General features: G+C 40.5%; 1 protein-coding gene across 1 annotated transcript in view; it reads right to left on the bottom strand.

The window, feature by feature from the left end:
* Window positions 1-1,916: 1,916 nt before the first annotated feature.
* COG3 (component of oligomeric golgi complex 3) overlaps window positions 1,917-19,611 on the bottom strand; it is a 60,165-nt gene continuing 42,470 nt past the window's right edge. The window contains exons 19-23 of the mRNA XM_020873920.2: window positions 19,426-19,560; window positions 13,383-13,458; window positions 8,205-8,332; window positions 7,343-7,441; window positions 1,917-3,850 (exon numbers count right to left, since the gene is read on the bottom strand). Coding sequence (XP_020729579.2) covers window positions 3,821-3,850; window positions 7,343-7,441; window positions 8,205-8,332; window positions 13,383-13,458; window positions 19,426-19,560 — 468 coding nt within the window. The 3' untranslated portion in view covers window positions 1,917-3,820. The remainder of the gene's footprint in view (window positions 3,851-7,342; window positions 7,442-8,204; window positions 8,333-13,382; window positions 13,459-19,425; window positions 19,561-19,611) is intronic.

The raw sequence follows: 19,611 nt of genomic DNA, 5'->3' as shown, positions 1-19,611 counted from the left end.
TTCCAGGCGCCAGATACACAGCTGTCAACACGACAGAGCAGCTTACAACCTGCAGTGCGGAAGACACAATAGCCAAACTAGCAAAAGACACCATTTGCTGGGATGAAAACAGGTGAGGGAACAGCCAGTGCTGGAGATTGGGGGTTGCTGTGTACATCACAGGTTCTGCAACCTCACCGCTCTCCACATTTTGAACTGGATAACTATGTGTTGCAAGAGGCTGGCCTATGCATTATAAAATATTTGGCCGTACTAGTTGCTTCTCCAGCTATTAATAGAAACCAGTAAAACCTCTACCCCTATGCACACATACACACCAGTCATGACAACCAGAAATGTCTTTAGATGTTGCCTAATGTGTTCCTGGTGGCAGGGGCAGGGGTCATCTGATTGAGAACTACTGTTATAGATCATGTTTGGGTTTTCTGTTTTGTTGTTTTATGCCCCAGCACGTGTCTGTCTTGGCAAATGTCCCACGTACTTGAGAAGAATGTATTCTGCAATGGTTGGGTATTCTGAATTAAGCAATGAGGAAATTTCGCAGGGACATCTGGACTCTGGTCCATTCTATAACTAACCTGGTGGTGGTTTAGTCACTAAGTCCTGTCCCAACTCTTGTGATATATTTATTTTTTTAAAAAAGTCAATGCCAGTGCCATGAAAACAAACAGAAACCTTAAGAATTTCTACATTAAAAGAGACTAAAGAGACATAACAACCAAGTAACATGTAAGCATTTGGGTAAGAAAAAGCTATGAAACATTTTGGGTAACAATTGAGGAAAGTGAAATATGGACTACATAGTAGATACTACTGATTTTTTAAAGTGTGATAATGGTATTAGAGTTATGTAGGAGAATGTTCCTACTGTTTGTGGAGATGGATACTTAACTATTTAGCAGTAAAATGTCATGACACCTGCAACTTACTTTCAAGTAGTTCAGCAAATGAATGTGAAAGTCAGCCAGTCACGTCTGATTCTTTGCGACCTGAATCTCACGGACTATACAGTCCATGGGATTCTCCAGGCCAGAATACTGGAGTGGGTAGCCTTTCCCTTCTCCAGGGGATCTTCCCAACCCAGGGATCTTATCTGTAAACACTGAGATGAAACCATGCCTACCTGTAAACACTGAGGGCAGGAGGAGAAAGAGACGACAGAGGATGAGATGGTTGGATGGCATCACCAACTCAATGGACGTGAGCTTGAGCAAGCTCCAGGAGATGGTGGACAGAGAAGCCTGGCGTGCTGCAGTTCCTGGGGTTGCAAAGAGTTGGACATGACTTAGTGAATGAACAATAACAAACACCACTGATAACTGATAATTAAAACTTACCTGACTGGAAGTCCCTGGTGGTTCAGCTGTTAGGCACTTTCACTGCCAGGGCCCAGGTGCAATCCTTATTCAGGGAACTAAGATTCTGCAAGCCACACAGCACAACCAAAATAAAAAAGTAAAACTCACCTGATTAAAAAAGTGTAAAAGAGCCCAATATGATATGAAAAATTATTTAGAATATACATAGAAAAAATCTGGAAGCAATATGCAAACATTTAACAGCAGTTTACCTTTCAAGTTTCATTTACAACTTTCACATTTTATGTTAAAATTCAAACACTGTAGAAACGTCTGATAGTGAACATATTTTGATAACTGGGAAAAAGGTTTTTTAAAATCCCAAATGTGTATTTACTGGATGACTATGTAACAGATGACCCTCTACCAAGTTCCCAGCAGCTGCCTCCTTCCCCAGGGGCTGAGGAGGAGCAGACAGACAAGCTGGTGGAGGATCTGGTCCAGGTACACAGGCTCGGTCTGTATGACTTCTCACAACCGCCATGTGAATCAACAGGAAAAATCTTCGTTAAAAAAAGTCTTTTAAAAGGTTCCACACACAGACTCATGAGGACAAAGTAGGAAGCAAAAATCTTTATTTCTGAAAAAATTCACATTTATTAAAAACAGCAATTTCTAGCCAAATAATATAAAGCATTTTAAATTATTTGAAAGTATGTACACTCTTTGTATAAGTGAACACTTTAAACTGTACAGATTTAAACAAATAGTCATTTAGCAAACAGGGTGGATCACTATTACCTACTCAGTAAGGTATTTGAGTGTTTCAGAAATAAAAGCTTCAAAGCACAAGAATGAGTGCCATCAAATATTTTTATCCTGAAGAACATACTCTGCTCTATACATCAAATGAAATCAGTCACAGTACTGTACAATAATCATGCCCTCATTTCTTTGGAAAGGCTATTTAAAAATCAAATGTACATATAATATACAAAACTGGATATTTTACAGTATATTTCATTAAACACATATTTAAAATAGTAGAAGTGAAAAGAATCTTCCTAATTCATTCATTGCTTATCAAAGAATGAATATGGCCCCTCTTTACCTTCTACCTTCCCAAAATATACAGAGTATTAAGGTCTATCAAGCAACATCCATCACCAAGTTACACTGAGGTGAAAAGCCAGTGACCTTTTAAAATGACAGACATCAGGGTATGTAAACTATCCACACGCGGCAGGAGTCTACTTGAAGTGAATGAAAAATACTAGTCTCACACAATGAGGTCTGCTAGCTACATTCCAGAGCCCTTGTTAGCGTTCTATCTCTAAACTAGTGTCTGAGTAACTCAAAATTCATTGTGAACCAAAAAGCAGGTGACATTTACTGTAACATCAGAGGCAAAACCAATTCAATCAGGAAACAGGTATTTGTAGGAAAACTCAACAGATGTGCGTAATTAATTTGATGATCCCTGATATCAGGCAGTCCATTTCGAGGGATGGGCCGTCTTCACCAGTTTGTGAGTAAACTGTTTTCTGCTGTCGCAGGCTGCCGGCTCGCGGCACAGCCGCTGTGAATGTCCCGGACATGAAAGTGCTTGCTTTTCAAAGAACTACGGAAATGGAAGGCAATGTGCAGAAAGCTGGTAACCCTCGCATCATGCATGCGACCTGCTATTCACTGGGCTTCCTGCCTCCTCACTGTGCCAGCCTGAAGACCCCTAATTGGTACCTCCCCCTCACCAACACTGCCTACTGTACCGTGAGATTCTCATTAAAGACACGCAAGCGCCCACCACGAGGAGGCTGCAGCCCCCGCCTGCTTCTGAATGCTCTGTACCGAAGCCATTCACGGAGTACAGATTCTGGGACCTTACACGAGGCCCTGTATCCTGAAACTACCTCACATCAAACACACAGAAAGAGAATACCCTGAATGCCCAGGAAAGCAGGATGTGTTCTCAGAAGCAGCCAATCTACTCCATACTAAACTTCAAAGTGAGAGGAGAAACATTACAAATAGAGTGTAGAAATAACATTTCTGGAAGTAAAAAAAAAACAGTCACTGTGGAATGCTCAGTGTAAAAAAGGACTGCAGTGCTTCTCGCTCTAACAAACCTTACTCTTAGAAGTTTTCTAATTAGCTGTATTTCCATAAAGCTCTTTGTGGTATTTATTGTAACCTATTTTCACTGCATGTTTCTTAAGAACCATTTCCCTGTGTGCCCTCCATAAGTTTTTCCTCTTAAAAACTTACACTGCTTGTGACCGTTTAAGTGAGGCAGTTATCAGCACTCATAGACTATATCGCTTATCTTTGGCATGTTGATGTTTTTAAAAGGGAAACACAAATCAGTGCACACTTTGCTTCCATTTCATTCTGTGATCAGCCCTGAGCAGCGGCCATGTGGTTGGGACGTCCCTCGTCCAATTCCCCGGTGTCCTGCAGGCCTCCGGACCCGGGAGCCCGTTCCTGCCAGCTGGCCATCTATACGCACAGCCCAACGGGCCGAGTTATTTAGAAACTGACAGTAGGAGGTTCAGCTGAAAAGCAAGGAGAAAGGCTGTGTTAGTTCTGCTGTGCAATACCAAACTCAAGAAAAGGTGTTCAGATTCTCACAACCAGAACAGGGCAAGTCTAAAATTTTTAAGAGACCAATAAACTCGGCTGTAAAGTAGAACCTGGACCCGTGATGGTCTGACTCCCGGAGCAGCCCGAGGGGCACTGTGCATCGTGGGGTCCTATAAGGAGGCACTGCCGAACCTGGACCCTTAACTCATTCAGAATCCGATGAGGAAGACAGAAAATAACTAGACACCAACACTGACAAAAAACAGAAATAGCTTTCAGAGGTCCCCAGACTTCTTGGCACCAGGGACCGATTTCATGGAAGACAATTTTTCCATGGACTGGGGATGGGGACAGTTTGGGGATGATTCACTTGAATTATATTTATTGTGCACTTTATTTGTATTATTATTACAGCACTTCCACCTCAGATCATCAGGCACTAGTTGGGAACCCCTGTAAATAACCAACTTCATCTTTCTCTATGCAGAGTGTGCTGTGCAGAGAGTTGTCTGCTAGGAATTCTTTCAATGATTCTTCATTGCACAAGAACAGGCCCGGCAGATTCGGGAGCCCCCTGCCCCCTCTTTAAAGGAGGGCATGACACAGAGCCGGCCCAGGGAAACCAGAGAAGTCGCCACTGTCACCGGCAGGGATGCAGCCTGAGCTCTGCCACCCTGGCCCTGGAGAGACCTGTGGCTGACTGAGCCTGGCAGTGCATCCTTCTAAAGGCAAGGGTTTTTTAGGTTTGTTTGGTTTTTTTTTTTGCATTTTATTTACTATTAAGTATGCACATTGCAATTAATGAGATCTATTGGCAACTGTAATTGTCCTTTCCTTTAAAAAAAATTAATTTATTTAATTGGAGGCTAATCACAATATTGTGGTGGTTTTTGCCATTCACTGACATGAATCACCCATGGGTGCACATGTGTCTCCTCATCCTGAATCCCCTTCCCACCTCCCTCCCTACCCTATCCCTCTGGGTGGTCCCAGAGCCCCGGCTCTGAGAGTCCTGCTTCATGCATCGAACTGGCACTGGTCATCTATTTTACATATGGTAATATGTATGTTTCAATGCCGTTCTCTCAAATCATCCCACCCTCTCCTTCTCCCACAGAGTCTAAAAGTCTGTTCTTTTCATCTGTGTCTCTTTTGCTGTCTTGCACACAGGGTCGTCAGCAGTCACTAATACCAGCTGTTATTATTATCTAGAAAATGTAACGGTTCTGAAAGAGGATCAAGGAACAGAGAGGAGGATGGATTCTCTTAGTGTTTTTCAAACTACTGGTTGCAACCCATTGGTTCATCCTCATGAAAATAGTTCAGTGGTTCATCAACAGAAGAGAGAAGGAAATCATGGCAACTGAGTTGCACACAGTGTGGGTGACCACGACAAAACTTGGAAGCTACAGACACACACACACACACTAAGGCACATTCCTCACGGGCAGGAGTCAGGTGGGAACCCAGGAGCTCTGTGTGTTCTGGCCAGACCCTCCTCCCCTCACACCTTTACCCACGCTCGTGTCGCCCACCAGAGGCAGCCCAGGCCCCCGAGTCACCCCGCGGGGCTCCTCTCCACCTCCCAGCCAGCCCTCTGACCGGCAGCCCGGCGCCCGCTGGCGCCAGGACACGCCTCCTCCGCCGCCTTCTCAGGTGGTGGCTGTTTCTCTTCCACTTGCCCATGATCACCGGGCCTGGAGGTGGGACCAGAGTCCCCCTGCCCCTCACTGCCACTCCCGGACCATTCTCTTTCCCTCTCCCGCCACCTTCCGCAGCTCTGGTTTTCAGACCAGGCCACGCGTCACTCCACCAACCACTCCTTGGCTGCAACCTGGCCGTGCGCTTTTTGCAGGTCTCAGAACGCTATCATTTTTTTCTAAAACTACTCCTGTGAGAATTCTTGGTGATTTCAACACCCTGACAGCTAACCTTCCAGGGTGGAGGCCTCTCAGTTCCACGGCTCCTTCCCTCTAATGCCCTCTTCTTTCACCAGCCTCGTCAGCTCCGCAGGCCGTGGGCCCCTGCCAGCTCCATGTTACCCCTCTCTGCAGCCGCCCCACGATCCCACTGTCACAGCTCACACTGCGACCCCACAACCACCTTCCAGCTCATCTTCCCCCTCGTCCTCCCCGTCCAGAGATCCTGACTCAGCCAGGACCTATGACCCGGGTCCCTCCCGCCTTCTCACTCTTTCCCGTGCTCCTCCTACTCCTCGTCGGCCATGTTCCACAGCAACCACTACAGCCACTCCCTAACTACTTCAAATGACTTATAAAAAAGCATCCCGACTGTATGCGACCCTAGAACTACAGAGACACCTTATCTTTGAAAAATAAGAAACTCAAACAGCCCTAAGAATGAAGTTCTGATGCAAGCTCCAGCATAGATGAGCCTTGAAAACATGATGCTAAAATAAAGAAGCCAGTCTTCAAAAGCCATGAAATGCATGATTGCATTTAATGCACTATCCAGACTCGGCAAATCATAGAGATAAAAGTGGATTAGTAGACGAGGGGAGAGTGAAGAATCTGCTAAAGGACAGGGCTTTCTTTGGGGTGGGATGAAGATGCTCTGAAATCAGACCGTGGTGATGGTTCCAGGACTTAGTGGATATACCAAAAACACTGAATTAAAAAGATTAATTTTATGGTATATGAATTATACCTCAATTTTAAAATGGCCCCACTTCTCCTCCAGTTACCACCCCATCTCTTCTCTCTCCGCACAGTAAAACTCCTCAAAGACTGACCACACTCACCGTCTCCAGTCTCCCCCTGCAGGTTCAACGCAAATCAGACGCTCAGCAAGCTTACTGCTCTCCTCTCTAGTCCTTACCACATACTAAACTCCTCAACGATTCTTAAAACCAGAGACAAAATATCCTCTGTGGCGCCAGTCTACTCCTACTTAATGAAAGTTTGCTGACAGAACTGAATAAATAATGACAGTAAACACAGGCTGAACTCTCTATTCAGTTTTTTTTAATTTAGGAAGAAGAGAAAAAGAGGATATCTTTCTAACATCTTTGAAACATGGGCCTCTTATCATACATACTGCAAACAAAACTATGCAGCAACCTAAATACCACTATTTGAGTCTTCCACAAAGAGTTTATCTTAAACATAGCAACTTTCAACTACAGAAAGCATTAAAAAGCAACTGAGGGGACTTCCCTGGAGGTCCAGGGGTTAAGACTCCATGCTTCCATGGCAAGGGGCCAGGTCTGATACCTGGCTGGGGAACTAAGACCCCATGTGCCACAAAGTGTGGCCAAAAAAACAAGCAGCAACTGAAAATCTGAACACCATCACCAAACGTGAGAAAGCAATTCAAGGCTTGAAATCTTGATAATCAGAATAATGTACAATTTTAAAAATTACAACAAAATATGGTAACTCAAAAGATACTATCTACTGAAGTAAAATAACTAAAAGGTTATAAAAATAACACAGATTACCTACCTGTTCCATAGAAGGACAAGCAATGATCTGAACATCTTCAGGGCTAAACTCTTCCTTTAACAAGACATGGAACTTCTGGAAGACTTGCTGAATATTATTCTTAGAAGAAAAGGCAATCATATTACATGAGTCACTGAAAACAGATTCAGCCTCCTTAAACATGAAGAACCAAGGAAGTTAAATACTACTATTTGCCAAAACAAGTGGAGGAGACGTATCTTCCAGGGGATTACCAAAGACATGTAACTGGCACTTAATATTTCACATGCCAGCACAACCTGACTAATAAGACTTATCATATAGTATTTCCTGGAAAAAACTAAACTCTTGCCAGCCTTGTCCCCTCCAGAGGATAAGAGTTTTCAGCGGCAATTTCTTCCACAAAAGATAATGAAGTTCCCAGACACATAAATTGTACTATAAAAACCAACCAATGCCTTGGGTAAAGATGTGAGCTCAACACAGAGCTGGAAGCAGTGAGTACTAAATCTGCTCTGGCGTTTAATCCCCTGGGGGTTGCTGCAAGCCATTTATTTCCACTACTCACCAGTGAAATGGGCACAGTTCCCGAGATGCTGTTCTCTCAAGTGTGGGGCCGCATCTCACACAAAGGTCTGATTACTTATTTACTCATTTACTAATTTCTACTTTTTGGCAGAAATTACCTTTGGGCCATAGGTAACCATAAAAAATTAAGATAAAATGAGGGCTGGGCAGGGAAGGGTGGGCAGAATCAGACAGATGCAAGCTTTGTAAGTCTTTCAAACATTTACAAATATTTACAGGAAGAGGAAAATGCTAGACAAAGCAAGAACACTTGAAGAGACCAGCCAATGTTCACACAGATCATCATGAAACTTACCCTGACTGGTTTAAACAGGATGAACTCAGTGTCCTTGTTGGACAGGTACAAGGACATACTCCTCAATGTCAGGGGCAGCTTTGCTTTTATCGTCTTGTAGGTACCTGCCACAAGGTCACTAACCTTTGCTGCAAAGAAACCAGCCTCCTCAGTATCACAAGTAAAAACAGAAGTACTTCCATTTTAATTCAGAGGAGAATAAAAGGAGAGAAAAACAGCAAAAGACAACTATTTCCTCAAAGAATTTTTTTTCACTTTTGTTAATTTATCAAGTTTAATCACAAGCTCATAAACATTCATTAAGTATTTAGATACATAAAATTCTAACCACAAAGGCTAAACAGAAAAGAATTCCCCCAGCATGGCTCAGGACATTCATAGGGACGGTAGTATGGTGCCTTTGGAATTTGGAGATAAGAGGTAAGGTAAAATTAGAAGTCATTTGCAGAGAAACACTAGAAAGAATTACTTCATAATGAATGAACTTATTCACTGTGACTCTTACTGACTCACAGTAAGAGATGCTCTCTGTCTTATGAGATCATTCAGAAAATGCCCACACGTCTTTAATGGGAACTAAAAATCCATTTGTTATGTTCTTATACTATATTATCAGAAAAGGAGTAGAATCCCAGAAAATTGTAACTGAAATAATTAGTAGCCCAGATGTAGTGTCTCAAAAGAAGAACAAATGGAAAAGAACAGCAGCAATCTGTATAAAGTATTTAAGAGGGAAAATTACCTAGAAAGCTAAAAAGGAAAAGACTGATTTATCATTTCAAAGATGGTCAATCTCCCTCATAAGTAAAGAAATGCATATTAAAACAACTGGAATAGTTCAGATTGCTTACAATTACTAAGATGGTGCATATCCACATTTGACAGAGGAGTGGGGAGACAGGCCACTTCACGCACTATTATTTCTGGCCATGCCCTGAGGCACTGACTGTGGAGACCTAACTACTGGTTGTCTGTTGTTGTTCTAGTTGCTAAGTCATGTCCAACTCTCTGCGACCCCATGGACGGTAGCCCACCAGGTGCCTCTCTCCTTGGGATTCTCTAGGCAAGAACACGGGGGTGGGTTGATCTTCCCAGGATCAAATCTGTGTCTCTTGCGTTGGTAGGTGGGTTCTTTACCACTGAGCCACCTGGGAAGCCCATTTTAACTACTGGACCACCAGGGAATCCCCCTTCATCCACTGTTGATGGGAGTTCAGTATAAACTGGTTCAACTTCTTGGAAGAGATACTGGGCAATGTCTAGCAAAACTGAAAATACACATACTCTTTAGTATTTAATGTTTGTACTGCTAAAAATTTATGGACATTCTCACAAAATACCACCAAGATATGTGTGTTTATTAAAGAGTATAAGGAAAAACTAAAAGTAATTTAAATATTAATAGAATTATTAAAGAAACTGTGCTCTAGTGATATATGTGTCCATTAAATAGAATGGGTAGAGCTGGATACGCTGACATAGAAAGGGCTCTAAGGTACAGAGTTAAGTGTTTTTAAAAAAGGGGGCAGGGAGGGGATATTTTGTAAGCAGATTGGGTAGGAGGTCCCTGGAGAAAGAGAACCAAGCATGGTTTTCTTGACATAAGGGAAGCCATTTTGTCCTAAGCCTTTTTGTGATCTAAGCCCAGCCACAATGCTTGTCCCTGAACAGGTCTCAGTAATTGATGATCTTAAGGGAAGTGAGGGAATGCAGGAACAAAGGAAAAGCAGTCAAAAAACAACGGTTCAGTGACAAAACACTAGCTTTGTCCTCAAGAGATACAGAGAACAATCTGATACACATCTTTGAGTTCTGCAGGCAGTAAGGCCCACAACCATGTGGAGGCTGGAATGATGATGTTGACCCTCATGACTTCAATCAACTAAAGCTTAGATTCTGTAGACCACTGCCCCAGTTCAATACTCAATTCTCTGCTCAAGCCCCTTCATGCATACCTGTACCCTTGGCTTAAAACTTTCCCAATTTTGCTGTCTGGGAAGATGCTGCTTTGGGAAAGATCCCTGGTATTCTTTCTTGCTGCAAGTAATACCTCCTTCCTTCTCCTGATCTTTGCCTTGTTTGTGTCTTTTAGCTCAACACTTACCAAAAGGCAAACTTGGTGAGTGTGGAGCTAAAACTTGTTACCTGAAAAGTGGTTACCCAGGTTTTTCAAGTATAATCTTATTATATTATAATCTTATATAGTATATTATATCTTATTATAATAAGTATATATATAAGTATATATATATATAAGTATATATAAGTATATTATATCTTTTATTATAATTATAATTATATTATAATCTTATATAGTATAATCTTATTTGTATAACATGTTTCAAGTCCATATATGCTAGAATACACATGTTCGGGAAGCAGCTGTGAATAGTGGTTACCTTCGAGAGAACTAGTTTGGAGGTGGAGAATAGAATGACTTCTAATTTTATACTTCACCACATTTCAACTTTCAAACCACGTTAAAATTTTTTTAGTTGAGGAGGGTTACAGATGAACAGGGCAAGAAAGTGCCAGTGCTCTTAAGAAGAAAGAACAAGGATCGGGTGGAGAGGGAGGTGGGAGGGGGGACTGGGATGGGGAATACATGTAAATCCATGGCTAATTCATTTCAATGTATAACAAAAACTACTGTAATGATGTAAAGTAATTAGCCTCCAACTAATAAAAAAAAAATAAAAAAATAAAAAAAATTTAAAAAAAAAAAAAGAAGAAAGAACAAACAATCCAAGAACTGCATATTTTTCAAAACAGATGAAAACTCCTTTAAGACAGTTAATTCCATAGGCTCTGGTCCTCCCATCACTAATACATTTGAGGCATCACTGGTCAGTTTTCAGAAGCCTGGATAACTACAGTTATATGTGGAGCTCAGTAAATAAAGTACCCTAGTTCTTAAGAAGGTATATTTCCCAGAGTGAAATAACAAACTGGCATCCTAATTATAGCTCAATCTCATGAGTTCATCATGAATTGACCTCAAGAATGTGATCAAGTCTGCATGTACCACATTAACCCTGGGCTCCAGGGGTCCAAGACAAGTTCCTAGACTGTTCTTGGTGCTCCCTCCCCAAAGGCTGGAAAATCCTTGACGTTTCAGTGTGGGTTTCTCCTGTTACAGATCAAGAGACAGCAACGCCATAGCTCCCTGTGGCCAAAGGGGGCAGAAGATACAACTAGGTAAACTGAAGTGTCACTGCTAACATTCCCCAGCATCTCCTCACACAGAAAGAAACAAAGTGATTAAATGACAAAAACAGTACGCCCTATTTCATCTAGTCCTTCTGTCAGCTTCCTTTTCCTTTCATCTACTCCTGCTTTACTAATGCCAACGGTAGCACTACTTAAGAGCACCACACACTCAACACTGAGACTTCTACTAGGATTCCACTTGAGAAAATGACAGCCCCTATTCTGAGCAAGAGAGACTCTTTTCAGAGCAGAAAGGAAATACATTAATTATGCATCAAGCCCCTAGCTTAGCTGTACTAACTATGCCTATGCCAATTTGTTGGTTTCTACCTGTTTTAAGAAAAATTTATTGCACCCAAGAGTTTCATCTACATTAACATTCAAAATAAAATCAGCTCCTATTTCTAAATAAGCTCGGCAAGTAACTGAAACCTTGAGCCAAAAGCCCGGTTAATCCAAAAACAATCAGAATTCCTTCTAGAACTGGTGCTGAGTTACAGACTGACAAGCCTGCTGCTGACCCTGAGGGGTCAGAACAAGTGGTTGCCACCAGGCTGACTACAGTTAGAATTTCCAGTATTGTCTGTAAAAGACTGGTTTTATGTCTCTTAACAGAATGTACTATGTGAAGGATGTTCTGTCCTTTCATAATATGGCGAAGATTTCAATCTGATATACAACACAAGGTTTAAAATAATAAATCCAGTATACCATTCACTGTCTCTACCACAGTAAACAAAAGGACTAAAGCATGTCACAAAGTTTATTTGCAAAATAAAACAAATCAATGCAAACCTATAAAAGTTCCCATGACAAATTTTTGGAATAAAATCCTGCCTTCCATTCAAATACAAGTGACAATTCTCTATGCTTCGCAAATCTTCCTAAGAGATACAGAGCTACTCTTACTCTTCTCTGTTCTACTTCAACTTCAAACTAACCTGAGGCACTAAAAAGAATAACTGAAAATTTCAGAATGGCCTCAATTCTTTTTCCCAAAAGAAATAAGTAACTGACAGACATACATTCTTTCACTATGGAAAGCCAATCATGTTAAAAACCTAATTCCACTTTAAGTGCCTATAGACAGTCAATCTTTTATGGCTGCTAAGACGGAATCATCCTTCAGCTTTCTCACTGTAAGCAAAATGCTTCCTACCAACTTGCACACGGCTTACCCATAATTAAAACACTGATTGCTTCGCCATCATGCTCTTCTCATTCAAAGGATCTCTATCCCAACATGAGCCAAGGAACGGCAAGAAATATATAATCTAACAAAGTGATTTACTCTGGTTGAATGACAACTTAAACTGTCACAAAATGGACTAAAAATAACCCACAAAACTAGTCTTGATTTTCAATGTCTAATATCTAATGCCAAAGAAGGGAAAAAACCTTCTAGCACAAAAAAATTTACATTTAGGAAAGAGTTAAGACAGGAAACATCTCAAGCATTTCTGCCAATCAATGACATTGCCTGCCAACTCCCAAACAACTTTTACAACTTTTTTTCAAACACTCTAAAACATTAAAGAGAATGTAACTTGTATAAAATGTAATAATGTTCAATATTTCTTCATATAATACTTGGAAACAGTGCATACTCTCCATTAATTTCATACTATCAAACACTGTATTTTCATCCAAGTTCTAAGACAGTGAAAAGCAGATATACAAAAACTAGTGTACTCAAAGCATTTTCATCTAAGCCATATTTTATTTTTAACTGGGTGTGTGCGTATGTATATGTATGTGTGTGTGTTTTAATTCTTCCTTTGACTTGGAATGCTTATTGAAATACAAGTAGTGTTGGCTCAATTAGGACCTGTCAACTCCAAACTGGATCCTGCATTACCCTAAACCACAGCAGGAGTAGGAAACCAACTCCACGCTGTAAGAGCAAGGCTAATAAATGCACATTAACTGACATCCTAAAAAGAAAGCCCAGTAGTAAAATGTGGATACCTGGTTGTGCCCAAGGCTGCTGAGACAGCGTATACTTAGGTCCTCCCTGACTGGCCATTGTTTTTAATGCTGAAACCTAGTAGAGGAGACAAAAGGAAAAAAGTTTCATTTCACTCGTGACAAATTAAGTAGAACTGCTCTCAAAAGATGGGACACCATTCGAACCTATGAGAATGATAATAACCAAATGTACAGCTCTAAGAGAAAATGAATCATTTCCCACAGTCCTTTACAACCAATAACATATCTTAGCAAAACTTCTTTCGTGATTTCAAGGCATACCACTGTTTCGCAAAAAGAAAACCACACCCATGTCCTGAGGCATTCTGCCTGAAACATTTCAGGAAGACAGGAATGAAGACTGAGAGAAACATCAACACCAAACAGATCTCTCTTTAGGTGGACTGTTAGGTTAACTTGAAATTATTTTCCTACGTTATCAGAAAACTGTCACAGGAGCTGGACAAAATCCCCTTTATATATCTACAGGGTCCTTTTCTTCATTATAGGCAGAGAGAATGTTATTTTAAAAAAAAAAGGCTTTCAGATAGCATCAAAAAGCACACTTGACTAACCAGTGTTAGAGGCATGAAACTGGATGCCCACCCTCTAGTCACTTCTCTCTTCATTCCTCAGCATCAGTCCAGAGAAGCAAAACCACGCATTTTGGACAAGAATGTTCTTAAGATGGCAAATTACAGTGGGGCTAAGGTGGAGCTGGGGAGCGTAAAAGACAGAAATTCATAAAACATCTTTTTTAGAAAGGACTGCTAGGTGCCAAAGGCCCAGGCCATGACCTTGGCCTCAGCAGACAGTCTCATTAGAAAGACTTCAACACCAGCTCTTTAGATTTCTCATAGAGAAGGCCACATAAATATTTAGGCAGAGAATGGGCAGAGACAGGATATGACGTTAACCCAGGCCTCTCCAGCCCTCTGTTTCTACCGAGTTCACACGCCTGAAACTACGTCTAGGCCCTTGCTCATGTTGTCATGTGTATAAAAGCACCCCTTTCCACTGTCACTCAATTCCTCTATACAGCTTTATTTTTACTATGAAATGCTGCTTTTAAAAGTGAGTCATTGTCTAGGGATTAGACAATGCTAAAAGAAAAATATGTTCATGTTTAGTGTATATTATCCCCAATATTTCCCAACGTAAATAAAAACATACTAATGTGTCTACATTTACAAAAGCAGGAACACAGTGCTCTGAAAACTGTTTTTTTCCACTTAAATCTAAGTCCTGAACATTTTTCTGTATCCAACTGTTACACTTTAATAGTAATGCCTGCCTGTTAGTCCACTGACTGTTCCAGAATTTAACCAATTTCATAATGACATATATTACACAGAACTATTTTTACATTAAAAGCAAATATATACTTGTATATTCACCTCTATTTACATCTAGATAATATACTAGGTAGGCCATAAAGTTTGTTTCGATTTTCCCAGTAACATCTTATGGAAAAATCCAAATGAACTTTTTGGCCAACCCAATACTTGTTTTTAAGTTAAACCTCAAGGAGCATTTTCCTCAGTTTCCCCAATCAGCCCCATCTTTTATAAAACCCCACAGGATGAAGACAGACCCACTGTCTCATAATGACACTGCTGTACACATCTTCATGTTTACATAATATCCATCTTGATTTCCCATTAGGTTATAACTCCTTAAGAACAGAAATTAAATTTATAGGTCAAATTCTATTACAACACTATGTCAGAAAAAAATTTACAGTGTTACTGAGGAAATTAATAATATTTCAGAGGGAACATTAAGAGTAAACTTGCAATACTTTAGCAAATTGCTTGAGAAGAAATGAAAACTGCTAAATAAGTCTGAGTTTTTAGCATAAACTGGTCCCACCATGGGAAATACTTTTTAGCTTAGCTATAAACTTTGAAATTATACTTCCTATAAAATACTTTCATTCAGGTTTTTTTTTGCAAAAGCAAAATCTTCACTTCATATTTGTCACATACTAACATTTCTGCAAGTACTTAGAAAGTACTTTGCTATTTTTGATCTTCTGGTCCTGATATATATATATATATCACTATATAGAGTATAGTATAGCTATATATACTATAGTATATAGTGTGTATATATATATATACTATAGTATACTATATAGTATAGTATAGTATAGCTCAGCCGTGTCTGACTCTGCAACCCCATGGACTGTAGCCCACCAGGCTCCTCTGTCCAGGAGATTCTTCAGGCAAGAATAATGGAGTGGGTTGCCTTTCCCTTCCCGAGGGGATCTTCCTGAGCCAGGGATTAAACCCAGGTCTCCAGCATTGTAGGCAGATTTCTTATCATCTGAGTCACCAGTCATATTAACCTTATGTAAAAAGGAGGGCTACGACAGCGCTCTTCTGTAGAGATCAGAAAACAAGGCTTCGGAAGCTGAGTGCATGCGTCCATCTCAGTCAGGATGTATAGAATGTGGTTCACAGCTCACTTTTCTTGCCTTGAAATGCTATGCTCTTTCTACTGCCCTCCTGACTATCCCAAGCCCTATTTAAGAGTTTGCTTCAAGCAATATTCAATATGATGAAATTTGAGAACAATAAAAGAGTATGGACAGTTTTTCAGTTTTGGAAAATATCTGACCCAAATGTTTTTGTATGAACCTCTACCCCTCAACACCTGGAAAACAGTTTCACACTCCCTGCATGGGTGATCAGTCGCTCACTCCTGTCCGACTCTTTGCGACCCCATGGACTGTAGCCCACTAGGATCCTCTGTCCATGGGATTTCCCAGGCAAGAATACTGGAGTGGGTTGCCATTTCCTTCTCCAGGGGATCTTTCCGACCCAGGGATCAAAACCGGGTCTTCTGAATTGCAGGCAGTCTCCTACACTGCAGGCAGATTCTCTACCGACTGACCTCCAAGGAAGCCCATTGCACTCCCTAGTACCATTCAAATGATGCTGAGAGAAAGGGCTATTTTTCAAGGAGCAGGAAACAAGGCAAAGTTCTTCTAGAACTTTATCATTCTAAAGAAATTTCATTATTCCATAAAATAAAATTTTATTAACTGTGACCCCAAAAAATCAGGAAGAATGTTTACACCAGACAGATAAAAACATCGTAGAAGTGTTCATCTCATGTGTAATGGGTCATACTGCTAAGGCTGAATTTCTCAGACTGAAATGAAGATGATTTAACTACTCTAGGTACAGGGGATATAAGGAGAATTAATGAAAACAAAGCATCTCAACAAAGAGAGCTCAAGGAAAGAGCTACATAAACAATAAAGCCAATTTACAACAGGTGAAGGGGATTGGAATCACACCTGGAGTCTTCAGGTACAAAAAAATAAAGTCTTCTGACAACCTAAAAATATTTTATCTACAGACTCTCATAGTTTGTTTTATAGCAAATCCATATATACTTTATTCAGTCCAAACTCAGAAACAAGCTGAGGACATTTTGTTAATGAGGCTTACACCCAAACAGTAAATGCCGAGACCTACAAGCATACGTCCAAATGAAAGATGAAAAATTGTTTCCTTTCTACCTCAATGAATACTGCTTTTGTTGCATTTATCAAGGCACAAGAACTGACTGCCTTACAATGGCAATTATAACAAAAGGAGTATAAGATTCTGCACCTGCAGAATGACCTTCAAAGGAAATCCTTTTAAAGTTTTAAAATCATTTACTCTGTCTCTGCTATTCAGAATACTAGTAATGTTGACTTGGTGAAACATGAAACATGAAAAATGTTTGGTCCACAAATTCTAAGAAACAATGTCTTAAATGATCGCAAGTGTCTGTATGTACTCCAGTGTGTACAGCGCATGTTGAGTTGCCTATGTGTGTACATATCTTCGCCTTTGACCCACTCTATGCCAAGAGGACAAGGGAAGAAACCTAAATTTGGAATTTGTTGTTTTTCAGTTGTTCAGTCATGCCTGAACGCATCTGACTCTTTGCGACCCCATGGACTGCAGCTCACCAGGCTTCCCAGTCCTTCACTAACCTCCAGGAGTTTGCTCAATCTTATGTCCATTGAGTCAATGATACCATCCAACCATCTCATCCTCTCTCACTCCCTTCTCCTCCTGTCCTCAATCTTACCAGCATCAGAGTCTTTTCCAAGTTGGAATAAGATCACGTAAAAGGGATGCTGGGTCCTCTAAGCTGAAATATCTACTAAAGAGTCTGACTAAACAGAGGAGCAGTGAGGGACCAGGGTTGTAAAACAAAAAACGAGACAACTGCGAATGAACTGAGAAAGGGCAACACAGACTGAGCTGGTGGCGGGAGTGAGGGAGACCTTTGCCTCCCTGTCCCACAGCAGGAGCTGTGTGATCAGCTACGCAGGGGTCCCTGCTGCAGTGTGCAGCATGTCCATGCAGAGCCATGCTAGAATTCAGACTCTAACGTTAAAAGAATGTTCAGTTTCCAGAATCTTCCAAAATACACAAAGTTAAACCAGATTCCCAGGTGGCACTAGTGGTAAACAACCTGCCTGTCAATGTAGGAGATGGAACAGACGTGGGTTCAATCCCTGGGTCGGGAAGATCCCCTTGAGGAGGAAATGGCAACCCACCCCAGTATTCTTGCCTGGAGAATCCCATGGACAGAGGAGCCTGGTGGGGCTATAGTCCACAGGGTCGCAGAGAGTCAGACACAATTGAAGCGACTTAGCACATATTAAATATACCAAACTTATACTCAGGTCAACTTGGACAACTGCCATCAGTAAATTTTCATTTTTTGACTTCCAGGAAAACCATGCTTTTCTAGGAAAAAAACCCTTTAAGCCAAGATTTCATTATAACCAACTTGCTTACATCAGAAGACTCCTGCTGCTGCTCTGTTACTGTAAAATATTCCTCTCTAGCATTTCCCACCAATATGAATGTGGATGCCCTCCCCAAAACATATACTACAATCTACAAACTAGTTGTCCATGAAGGCAGTTTTAGTAAAAACTATGATGATTTATTTGTAACTTACAAAATATCAATACTTGCATCATTTTTTAAAAATCAAAAGCTGGTAGAAAACATTGATACCACACTCCTTTTAAATTTATGTAGTGAGGGGAAAAAAAAAAAAACGCACACATTCCAAATTCTTGACGAAGAGGCTAAAATCCACCAAACAAGTAATATACCCCAATCATAAAAAAATAGTTTACCATTTCTGTATTTGCTTTTTTGGTATCATTTCTTATTTTTAAAAACTAGTATCTTCTGTCTTTATCACAGGACCCAGCAACACGTTACCAATGAACAATTTCCTGAGCTGCCTCTTGTCTTTCCATAGATACACCCTGTGTCCCCATTTAAGACTTAGGTAAGCAAATTTGAGAAAAAAGGCTATCATGTTTTTATTTTTTTTTAAATGTCCTCAAATTCAAGTCTGGATGAGATTAATAAAGTTAATGTCAAAACTTTTTATTACAAGGTAAGTCCTTAGCAACAAAACTTAGGTTTTTTAAAGACAATGATTGAAAAAAAAAGTCATAACTGCCATGATCTGGTTTTTTTCTTTGTTGGCATTTGCCAGTTGATGGATTTTAGCTGGGAGACAGAGAGATAGAGAGATTATTATAAATCTATATATCTGGTGATTAACAATGCAATGATATAGAATCTTCAATTCTCAACACAAAATGAAAGATAGAACAACATGTAAAACAAGAGGAAAATAAATCACTCATTTAGGTAATGGGAAACCCTCACACATAGGTCTGTGACTACTGCCATGAAGGTCCTAATCTAAGTGAGAGTCCCAAACCACATGCAGACATCTACACTGTGGAGAACAGAGCTAACCAGAGCCTGCTATAACTAGCTTTGCAATACTCACACTTTGTTTTAAAACTGAAGAATTCTGCATGCCTACCTAAAAGTCCAAACCAAAAAGCTTCCTTAAGAGGAAACACGGTGATTTCTTAGGATTGTTAAGACGTTGGTTTACTACTTCCTTCTGCCAAGGAGTTCACAAGGTAATTCAAATTGCAATCTGGGAAGAAGTCAAAATTACTTTACCAAATATGCAGCAAGGTCTATACCTTTGTCAGGAACTCCTCCAGCGGCTCTGTGAACAGCTTGGTCTGCTGCTGAATAAACTGCTCACAGGCTGACTTCAGGTGGCGGTCTACGTCTTTTTTAGAATCAAGGTAATGTTCTCTTATCTCGGGAGTACCCTTAAAAAGAAGACGACAATTTCCTTCTGTTTTTGTGTGCCTAGAAATTAC

The sequence above is a fragment of the Odocoileus virginianus genome, chromosome 8, assembly GCF_023699985.2.
Source record: "Odocoileus virginianus isolate 20LAN1187 ecotype Illinois chromosome 8, Ovbor_1.2, whole genome shotgun sequence".
Lineage (NCBI taxonomy): Eukaryota > Metazoa > Chordata > Mammalia > Artiodactyla > Cervidae > Odocoileus > Odocoileus virginianus.
This window is presented reverse-complemented; position numbering and strand designations above follow the sequence as displayed.